The following is an 11,250-nucleotide window of genomic DNA, read 5'->3' on the forward strand; positions in this document are numbered from 1 at the left end:
AGTTGGGGAAAAACAATAGCACCACCAAGACACTATTTCTAATTTATCAAAAAACATATGAAAAAAATTTAAAGTGAATAATTACCTAACAATACTATAAGACGGAAAAGTGTGAAACTTTCAAAATATTTATTTTGCATGAAAAGCAGTGAGGAAGAACGTATACACCTTAAGCTGCAAAGAGTTAGACTTAAAAAAACGAGTTTTTACCCATTTTTACCGTCGATCTATTGAGTTGAATAGAGTGCCAATCCCAAAAGTATGCGTGCAGAAAAAGGCAAAGCTACACTTCTTTAAAATCGCCCAGAGTCTAAACCTATTTAAATATTTTTGAAAAACTGATCTTTACATCATGCTTAATATAAAAAGCATCTAAAATGATTCTTTAAGCAAAAATGTTAAATTTGGACTTAATAGAACTATTTCGTTTCCTAAATATCTTAAAAATTGAGCTTTCTTTTGTTTTTAAAAATTGAAGAACTTAGAACTGTATTTAGGGTGAACATTTAAATATTTCTTGAGTGTTGATATTTTTTGGTTAAAGCTGTATATAGGATATGTGGACCAAAAATATTTGACTCTTGCTGAAAATTCTCTTGATAAGAACGGAGAGTTTTTCTGTTTTTAGAATTTGCTTATTGGCTTTACACAACACAAGCGCAAATGAAATGATCAGACAAACTGATTTCAATTGCTTCTTTGTTTTAAGAATCTAAGAATAATATTGAGTTACTAAGAACAAACTGTGTTTTTTGCTGGTTTTTGAACGTGCCAAATATTTAATTTGCTTTTGATTATATATTACCAGAGCTGTAAATAACAAAACTAGGTTTTTTAAATTCACTTCTTATACAATAAATTAACATAATTATTTTTAGCATGAAAATAAATATAAAAATTAGGCGCGTCAAATAAATATGGAGTATTACTTATTTAATTATTTTATTTTTTTAACTCATTGACTCAAATAAACAAAAATTTATACCAAAGACAACAAAATTAAAAATAAAAGAGCATCGGTTTTAATTTTTGATTTTTTTTATAATTAATTAAAAAAAACATTTTTAAGGTTGAGATCCCATCCAAGGCAGACGTATATATCATTCACAATTAAGCACGATCTTCACCAAAAACATGACTTGGCAAAGTTATAATAGTCAAAGCAGCTTTAACGTTTTTATTGCAAAATAAAAAGATAAAAAATTAAATTCTCTTACTAAGAGCTATGTACTGTAGTACGCTTATCTGATTGAAATTTGCGAGTTGTTCAGGCAATCTCGACTAGTATTTTAAAGCAGGCTGTGAAGAAAAATATGTTTTGCAGTATGTGAACAACGAATTAGATAATTAACTAAGTAATAATTTGCGTAAACAAAGTTTTGTGCGCGCTTCATGTATGTTTTAAGTAAGTAAAAGTAATTGTCTTGTAACAAATTTCTCCACGTGCTCGAAGTAGCAGTCAATGCTCTCATCTGCTTCCCAAAAGAGCCAAACGTCAAGTCAATAAGGTTTGCAAGGTAGTTAAAATGTTATTGTAAAATGATGCGCTGTTGCAAATTTAAATAATGAAGGTGAGTTCTCACTGCATGCGGCATTGTAATAATTCTATTATTATCTGCTTACAGAATATGGGTAAGCATTGAAAAAGGAAACATGCACACTGAAAAATGTTTATAAGCTTTTAATAAGATCGATTACTGTTAAAAACAAAACACTTTTAGGAAAATTTAAGCAAAGACAAAAAAATTAAATAGGTACTATAATTTAAAAACTTATTAAACTTATCCAAAAATAATTATTTTATTTTTAATTAATTAATTTGTTAGTTTGTGTAATGCATCATGAATACAATATCTACTACTTCCAATCTTTTCGATATTGTAGTATCATTTTTAAATAAACACTTTTTATAACTTTTTACCAAGTTTAAGCCGGTTTATGTCAGCAAGTTTATGCCACTCTCGGTTAAATCCAATAGCGATGAAATCTTTATCTTCCCACCCCAAAAGCATACCACACACTTCATATAAAGTCATTGAAAGTCTGTGACAAGCATTTATGTTTACAATATAAAAAATAAGTGCAAATTAGTCGGCCAGCATCTTAATAGGACTAAAAAAAAAGCGGTACAATATCGTGTTTTGTTTGTTTTATTTCAATAATTTAAGTCATTTAAAAATGTACATGTACAGTATACATAATCCAATACGTATGTATACACAAAACTTCATAAATAATAAAATGTTCAAGAAACGCATTACAAATGCTATGCATGTACAATATCTGAATTTGCCAAGGATTACGCTGCGCCCCCCGGCTGACCACAAAAAAGGTTTACGGCGCAGAGAGGGAGTAAAAATGCGGCCGCATCGTGACAAAAAATACATAATTTCAGTTTCAGTTTGTTATACATAGCATAAATTACATAATACATATAATTTGTAATGTCATTTTATACACTGACATTTACACTTATTGTTCTGTTGACGACTTTACGCTAAGTTTTCTGTTACATATCTGAATGTTCGTATCGGCCTGCTAACGGCCGCATTGCTAATGTTGGTGAGTTGATTGGTAGGTTGGTTGGTTGATCGGTATTGGGATCGGGATCGTGATTGGTATCGGTGCATCCACTGCTCGTATGAAGATTAAACGCCCCAATGCCTCTGATGCTGCACTATATCAATACGTATAGTGCGAGCGATTGCTCATAACAATTTCTAATACATATGTATGGTAATATTTTCATCAACGACTGTTTTACTGTATACGCAATCCGTAATGCGTCTCTAACCTCGCTGTAATGCTACATATACGTATCTGTATGTATATTATCTGCTTAACGACTCCCACTATTCCGCTCCGCCGGCTTACGCGGTCTCCACATAGTTGGCCGGATACAGGCCGACGCGCCCATTCATGCGTCCCTTGCACCAGCCTTGTTCGTCTTCATCTTCGAGCTTCTCGAAAACATCACCTGAAAGAGCAGAGCGAAAGACGAAAGGGGTTGAGAGCTGGCCATTGGAGATTATCATATCATGTGGAGGGCTTCCACACACTTACACACCTTGCTTGAATGTGAGCTCATCACTTTCAGCGCCCTCGTAATCATAGAGCGCTTTGACCGGCACGCCCGGCTCACCGTTGTCCACCAGCACGTTGTCGCCCTCGTCCCACTCCTCCTCCTCGTCGAATGGATTTGCATCGGCTTTGCCGTTGCCGTTGCTGTGTATACAAATTGAAATCAATTAGTTCAATGAAAATGAGCGCATTCAACGCGACGTGTCTCTGGGGCAGCGAGCGAGCAGTCCGAGTGTAATTCAAAACAATACAAACTGTTTCAACTTACGTTACGCTCGGATTGCGATTGGATGCCGCCGATGCCGCTGAAGCCGCCGTGGCCGCCGCTCCCGTTGCTACCGCTGCTGTTGCCGCCGCCGACGTTTTGGCTTCGGCTGTGGTGGCTGAGGATTGCGTGGTCGCCATGTCGCTCTTCACACTCGCTCTGCTGCTGACGCTGCCCAAGGTGCTGGTGTTCTTCTTCAGGCTGTTTGTCGTTGGGTATTCCTGCTGAAAAACTGGCTTAGTCTGATTTTAATTACTGCACAGTCGACTAGCTTACGTGCACATCCTCGGCCACGGGTCGCTGATTGATGAGCGTGATGGGGGCTGCCGGCAGTGCCTCTTTTGATTTGTTTCCCTTGGCAATGTCACGGAACTCCTCCGTGTATTCCTGTTAACAAAACGGAAGTTCCATTAGTGGCTGACCGGTGCTATGTTGTTCAATGTAATAGCAAACTCACCACAAACGATGGCCAGTTCATGGCCATGTTAATACCATGATTGTTCGACCACCATTTCAGATCTTTTTGGTGGTCTGCATTGTTGATCGTGTGGGAGAACTCTTCGTAGATTTGGGGCAGGCTGTCGACAAAAAAGAATAGTGTAAGATTGATAGTTTCAGCTCAAATTTAACATTCAGTCACACCTTTGCACTTTGGTGAGGTCGAGGCACGAGTGCACATTAAAAAGGATTTCTTTGAAGAATTGCAACCGCGTCTTCTCAAAGGTTTGGCACTTATCGAACACGGATGTCATGTCCTCGATGTACACCGAATTGTATTTGGTGATTTCGGCAATAGCCTGCTCGTATTTTTCTCGGCACTTTTGCACTTGATCTTTGGTCTTTTGCACTCGATCGTGCATTTTCTTTACCTGGTTGAGAAGAGAAAAATGGGATTAGAAATGCTTTGATATTAAGTATGTATCATATTTCAAACCTAGTGCTATGCTAGTTTTTTTTAATATTATTTTAGGATTCTATATAAATACATTAAATTATTAGATTCAAATAAGTCGAATTAAATTGAAATGATTACCTTCTGCAACCAAAATTAGTTTTCATTTACATAATTCACCTAACTTTATTTGAAATAACTTTAAATATTTCCAATGATTTTCTATTTTGTTATTTAATTTAATTAATGGGCAATTTTAACAAAGTCCTAACATAATATCATTAAAAACATTTCGGATAGTTTCTATCATATAAAAGTAAATAAACTGAAATCATATACATATATGGTGCCTCTAACTTCCATCCCATAATGAGCTATAATTCATTTATTTCTAAAAATATTTAACTTAATAAACAAGGCTATATATTTGCTAATTTTCACAAAGCCTCTCACCTGATCCGGCGACAAGGAGCTGTCGGCATTGGCATTGCGCTCCTGGTTGGTAGCACTGCGCTCCGTCTTGCAGGCCGAATGGTAGTCCGCCTTGGCCTTCTCGACCTTGGCCAGCAGTTTGGCCCAGGGCTTCTGGGCCTTCTTGAACAGATCCTCCAGGTCCTTGCGTTCCTTGATCTGCATGAGCGTGTGGTGGTAGTTCTCCTTCTGCCACGTCTTGATCTGGCTGTTGACGTCGTTGCACAGGTTGTCCTTGATCTTCATGTGAACGTCGGAGAGGCGCTCCGATTCTGTCAGTACGCCCTTCCAGGCCGCCTCCGTGGTCCCGTACTCCGGCCCTGGAACAAATCAAGTATCGGTTATATATCTCTTAAAGCGATTCTCAATTAACAACAGATTACAAGCGTGTCGCCAAGTCGAGCTGTCTGCCGCTGACGTCATCGTGGGCCCCTTGGGACACTTGGTTTATCTAATCAGCCGCAGCCGCAAGATATAGGTAGCTAGGGCTATAGGTATTGGCATATATAATAGCTTGGGGAACGAGAGCGAGCGCTTGTATGGGTGCTGCGATCGAGAAACAGAATATCGCACATTTTTGGCATTTTTTATCGGACGCTGGCACACCGCAATCAAATGAATATGATGCTCGTCTTATAATTGGCAGTGCACGGAACTCGTTTGCCTAACAACTCACTATCCCAAATTCCCCCAGCGCTAGCACGCAGACAAAGATATAAAGAAATTGAGACGCTTAGCACAGAAATAACTCGTTCTATTTTCCCGTCGCATTGATTTTTGAAACCATTTCAAGCGACGCTTTGGTGCCGGGCAATGGGCCACTGGCCACTGGCCAGCGCTTCTGCCTCTCGGTCTCCGCATCTCCGTATCTCTAACTACGAGTATATCTGTATCTGTATCTGTATCTGTGTTCGTATCTGTATCTTTGGTCAGACGCAGCTAGGCAAATTCCGCACAACTACGCTGGCCAGCTAAGAAAATAAAAAGAGAAGGCGGAGGAACTGGTAGTCGCTTTTGCAATTGCCCATCGCTGGTTACTGTGAAAGTGGACACTAAGAATTCCGTGCAGAGGCGGTCACAGAAAATAGCAGCAATAGAAACAGCGGCAGCAATGAGGCAAAGCGGTTACCAACTTTGCAAGCGCTGTACTCGATTTCATATCACGAAGAAGCGCGCACACTGTGCCGGACATCCGCCGAAAATGGTCAGAGACCCAATTCCATAAATAAGGAACTTAGGCGCCAGCTAAACTAAGAAAACGAACGTCAAAACAACAGGCTTTGCACGAAATAATTAAAAAAAGGTTTGTAATCAAGACTATGCCAAGTAGGTATACATTTTTTTATGGGACTTAGCATTTTTGGACAGGTTTTTATAAATGAGAATACATTCATTCAAAGCTTTTGTAAATAATTGAAAAGAACTTGAATTGTGTATTTGGTACAATACAATAGATACAATTTCTTTTAGCTCCTTTGCCAAATTTTATGTTGAAAACAAGGTGAGCGGGTAAGCAAATGTTTATGTTTGTTAGTCTAAACACTTTGCTCTTCCTAATCATTAACATATTTTAAAGCTGCCAAAGCTTTGAACCACAGTGGCAAAATTTTGCGGACTACAACCGAGAAAAAACGAGGTAACGAATAACGTAAAAAAGAGCCATTAATAGCTTAAGCCACTTATCGCACAACGGCAACAACAATGCTCAGAACGATGTACTGAATGTAGAAAATAAGAACAGCCAGTGGGCCAAATAAGTGGTGGGAATTCAGCGTGAGCGGGTCACTTGATGCTTCGCTGGGCCTCAAGCCCGCGACTGAATGAATTATTAACAAACAGCAGGCTTACATGACAGATGTTGTCTCTAACCGCCATCCACACTCCCACTACCACCCGCTTCTCACTCACCTTTCTCAATGAGCTCAGCCCATTTCTTTGACCAGGCGCGCAAGCTTTTCGCATATCCCTTCTCGATGTCGGCACGCTCCTGAATCAGTTGCTGTAGGTCATTGCAGAGTCTGCGTGCGAAATGAGACAAAAATCATAATAATGCAAACCGGTTTGGGCTTGTATTTGGGTTTGGATTCGGGTTTCGATGGATTCTGCTGGCAATGACCCAGAGGGCCAAGTGCTTACACACAGAGAAAAACTTTTAATTAAGTCGGTAAATATAAATCACTTGTCTGTGGCAAGCCTTCTTTTTGATTGGTTTGTTATTTATGCTGTTAAAACAAAAACGCGATCCTAAGTTGATCACAAATACCAAAAAAAAACGATACCAAAATAAACTTTTTTATATAACTTTAAGGCTAATTATTTCTTATTTTCTTTACATACAAATAAGTCCTACTCGAACTTTTAATTGTAAAACCAATTACGTTTGTTGTTACTGAGTAGACACAGGTGGTTAAACGTAAATAAAAAGAAAAAAACGAACAGAAAGTTTTTGAATTTTAAGGTGATGTTATTTTTGGATGACATAACTATCGTAAGGTTTTTCTCTGTGCATTCGGACTCCCCGGGGATTATCGACTCACTTGGAACCATCTTCGATCCGCTTGGTGGTGCGTTTGTAGTTGCCGGGCTCCCAGAAGGAATCGCTTCCAGCCTGCAGGAGCTGATCATCGCTATGGTGGGACATTTCCTGTGGGTGTCAATCGATATTAATCAATCACGTACGAGGGGCTTATGCGCAATAATCATAAAATATGAGTTTCGGTTACGTAAATAGACGCTGCCGCCATAAACAACTTCCACAAAGCAGCAGTAGCGGCAACAACAGGGCTCTTTGTTTATACGCAAACTTGTATTTTCGTAGTGTTTATCTTCGCCAAACAAATCGTTTGCTAAACAATATACTATACCCAAACGAGGCAGGCGGTGGGTAAATTAATTGTTTTCCTAATTTGGGTATTGATGCAACAGGTAGACCTTAATTATCGGAGCTTTATCAACGACCGTATTTCTAAGGGGTTTCGCAGAGTGTCCCCATTGATAAAGATTGGACTTATCACTTCTGACTCATTGCGAAACTTATTCTTACACATATACAAAAAAAAGCCTTAGCCTCGATATTATTATATTATGTGAATAGATATATTTTGTGAACTAATACGATTAATTTTTAAATCAATTTTTTTAAACGACATAAAACTAAGATTTTTATTTCTTTACAAATAAGCCTATACAATCCAAATCAACAAGGCACTTAACAGAAATAGTTAGGTATTTTTTTTAACTTTTCCTTAATAAAATGAATGAATTTTGTTTAATTTAAAATCCAATTCAATGTAAAAAAAAATTATGTTTTTACTGCTTTTAGAATTCAAATTCGGTTATGTCTTAATCTTCATTATCACTAAAATGTTTCTTTCTGTGTAAGTTATTGTATGCATGTTTTTTGACTTTCCGGTGGGAAAAATGATATCTTATCAGCGGAGTTTCCCTGCATCAGCTGTTTGTAAACAATGCAGGCGGTTTAAGTCCACTTACACACCCGTATGGTGAATAACGGTTTTGTTATCATCAGACATTGACCGGTTATATGTATATAAATAATAACCGTCGCTGGAATTTAATCACCGCACACACAAAGACACTACGAGATTGATGACGACTGGTGGGTTTTAAATCTGGCATTGACTTGATTTGGGCGTCATCGGCATAAGCGATGCGCTTACTGGTTTTCCTCATCGCTAAAAATAACAAATATTATGCCGCTTGCAGTCATATAGCCAATTGGATCTCGCGGCTCTTTGCGATTTTCGTGAGTAGAAATGGCCAACAGAAAGTTTACAAACAGGTTGACGCATACTTCGCATATTTGTGGAGATAGATAAGCAACTTTACGGCACTCACACACTCACACACGCACACCTTAACTAACACGTCGCACACTCGGGCGATAAGGTGGCCTCTCCTCCACCCCCTCTCCAATGTAAACCCGTTTATCTTTGAGATTGAACTTGTGTCTCGACCGTTTACTGTAAATATTTGCATCGTTGTTCCAGGCACCTTACATAAGATTTTCGGTGCTATGATTAAAATGGGTGCTACGATTAAATTTTTATTGGGCGAAGTGTACGAAAGAGCACTTGCTGGCCGATTGGATTTATTGTTGTTGCCAGACGCACATCAACACACACACATACACATCGACTCGGTGTACACACACACACACTTAGGTGAAATTCCGCTACACCCAAACGCGTTTACACGAAATGTTCTAAATTGCGATCGCTTTTTTTGCTGTTGCTGCCCCTGCTGCATTGCGCTTTAAATTGTAATTAAATAATGCACGGCTTAGTGTTTTTGAGACTTTGCTAGTTGCGGAGCGGAGCGACCACCTACCAAATAACAAAATAGCGTAAAAAAGCACTACAACTCGAGTGTGTGTCTGAAATCGCCAACTAAAAAAACTATGTGTAGTGTGACCGTGTCGTGGCCGTTATAATATACCAAGCGGCTTACAAAAAAAACATACTATTTATTAAATACCAGTATTAAATTAAATGTTAAATTAATTTTTTATTATTTTATGCATATGAATCTTGATAGTTATTCAACTGTTAATTTAATTTAAAAAATGTTGCTTACACTAAATGGTTTATTATGTCAAAAAAAAGTTATTAAAAATATTGGGGTGACCCTCTTTCGATATATATTTTTTAAATGTTCACAGCTTTCTTATTTTGTAATTGTTCTAATAATCGAATTCAAAAACATTGATCGCAAAACTCACTGAAATCTCTGTTTAATATTTGACCAGTCGTATAATAAATTAAAAAGGACAGTGTAAACTAGATTAAAACTTACGAAAAGACGCTGAAAAGGCTGCAGTAGAAGAGAAATAGGTTCGATGATAGCTTCCATCTTCGAGGATAATAAATATGCATGTAGATAAGTACAAAATGGTATGGAATTTGGGAAACAGAGTTTTTATTTTGACGGGAATCTCACAGGACCTCCTCCCGAGCCACATACGACAGCATGAACTCGATCTTCCGCAACAGCTGGGACAATTTCTTACGATCTAGCTCCACACTTCCACTGGCCAGGGCGAATAGTTTCTGGAACTCTGCTTCCTGAGGATTCTTCCGCCGGCTCATCGCCTTGGTTTGCTGCAGCAGGTGGAGCACATCACTTAAGGCGGCCAATTTGTGATCCTTTGCAGCCATCAACTGCCGGGCATCCTGCTGCAGTTGCTCCCTGCTTTCGACCAGGAAATTGGCTCCAGCTCCGGCACTTCCCACGGCTGCCGCACCCGCCGGACCATTGCCCGTGGTGATGGCCTCCATCTCGACAGAGACAATGGCGTCCTCGGCATCCTCAAAGTTGGTGCCGTACTTCAAGGTGGCGCTGAGATTCACGAGATGGGCCACCGCCTCGCTGGCATTGGTTCGCTGTTCGCCGCCAAAAAAACGAGCCACGCAGGCGTAGGCGCTCAGGATGTTCCAAAGATTGTAGTGCAGGCAGGGCGAAGGCGTTTTGTTGCATATGTCCGAGAACTTGGCAATGTTACCATATATCTCGGGCACAGAGTTCTCTTTCTTGGCAGCCTCTTCGGGTGTGGGAATGACCACAATCTTAGAGTTCTTCGGCTTATTCCACCAAGGCTTGTAGTCCGGCATGAGCTTCATAATGTCGCCGTTGGTAATTAGCTTTTGGAACTCCTCTTGCTCTTCCGTGGTTAGCCGGCTCCAAACTTCATCCGCATCGTTGATATCAACTCCTTTCAGGCGAGCTGCAATGTCTTCTTCAAAGTCTTCCTCGCGTGGGTCTTTTTCGGCAGGATCTTCTTCCCCCTCATCTTCTAGTTCAGCTTCTTCGCCTCCATCCGAATCCAATGGATTTTCCAATCCATCTGTGTCGAAGTCCTGGGGGTTGAAACCGCCGTCCGTTTCCCGCATCCTCTTTAATATGTCGTATATTTTTCGCATGTCCTCCTGGCTTTCCTGCGTCACAGTGTTGCCAGAAAGTTCGTCCTGAATGCAGGATTTGTAGAACTCCTCGGAACATTTGAGGTGCTCCTTGGATTTGTAGCATCCCACACTGCAATAAAGGGCATTGCACTTGGGGCATGTGTATTTGAAGGGCGTTTCCCGACAGCTGCGAGAGATTTAAAAGCTATAAAGTTATCTTTTAATTTTATAGTTAAGTACATACAAGTGACACTTTTCCTCGGATTCCGACATGGTCAAAAAATAAACAAAATAAAATAATGCGGTCGCAAGCAGCTGATTTGTGGAGTGTGACTGTATTTTAGTATTACCAAAAATGTATAAAAGTGCGTGAGCTCTAAGTAACGGTTTTTTAAATCTTATTTAGTGGTTTGAATATGCTATACAATTTTTTTTATTTAATAAAGGGTATTCTTAAAACTTAGTTAGGTTATAGATATCTTAGGATTAGAAAGGAAAAAAAAAACGTACATAGGGCGAGCACAACAAACGGGAAAAATAACTTTTGTTTTCCTTGGAATTAGCTCACTTATTTGTAGAATTTGTTTGTTACAATAATAATTTTTAAGAATAATAAAACG

The 11,250-nt window shown here is 39.2% G+C and overlaps 2 protein-coding genes across 3 annotated transcripts; both read right to left on the minus strand.

The window, feature by feature from the left end:
• Positions 1–2,134: 2,134 nt before the first annotated feature.
• On the minus strand, positions 2,135–9,144 carry LOC108140736 (protein kinase C and casein kinase II substrate protein 3). Of its 2 annotated transcripts, XM_017263712.2 has the most exons (10): positions 9,060–9,144; positions 7,247–7,353; positions 6,618–6,727; positions 4,692–5,029; positions 3,989–4,215; positions 3,804–3,924; positions 3,623–3,733; positions 3,350–3,570; positions 3,068–3,225; positions 2,135–2,977 (listed from the first exon to the last, which is right to left on the minus strand). In XM_017263712.2, the coding sequence occupies exons 2-10, from the start codon at positions 7,348–7,350 to the stop codon at positions 2,871–2,873; spliced, it is 1,497 nt and encodes a 498-aa protein (XP_017119201.1). In that variant the 5' UTR covers positions 7,351–7,353; positions 9,060–9,144; the 3' UTR covers positions 2,135–2,870. The 2 variants fall into 2 exon arrangements, with proteins under 2 accessions (XP_017119201.1, XP_017119202.1); XM_017263713.2 differs by lacking the exon at positions 9,060–9,144 and having other exon boundaries at positions 3,350–3,567.
• Positions 9,145–9,630: 486 nt separating this feature from the next.
• On the minus strand, positions 9,631–10,974 carry LOC108140419 (zinc finger HIT domain-containing protein 2). Its single transcript, XM_017263142.2, has 2 exons — positions 10,875–10,974; positions 9,631–10,817 (listed from the first exon to the last, which is right to left on the minus strand). Exons 1-2 carry the CDS (start codon positions 10,901–10,903, stop codon positions 9,665–9,667), a joined length of 1,182 nt encoding a protein of 393 aa, XP_017118631.1. The 5' UTR covers positions 10,904–10,974; the 3' UTR covers positions 9,631–9,664.
• Positions 10,975–11,250: the final 276 nt, after the last annotated feature.

Source organism: Drosophila elegans, unplaced genomic scaffold (assembly GCF_018152505.1).
Source record: "Drosophila elegans isolate 14027-0461.03 unplaced genomic scaffold, ASM1815250v1 contig_476, whole genome shotgun sequence".
Lineage (NCBI taxonomy): Eukaryota > Metazoa > Arthropoda > Insecta > Diptera > Drosophilidae > Drosophila > Drosophila elegans.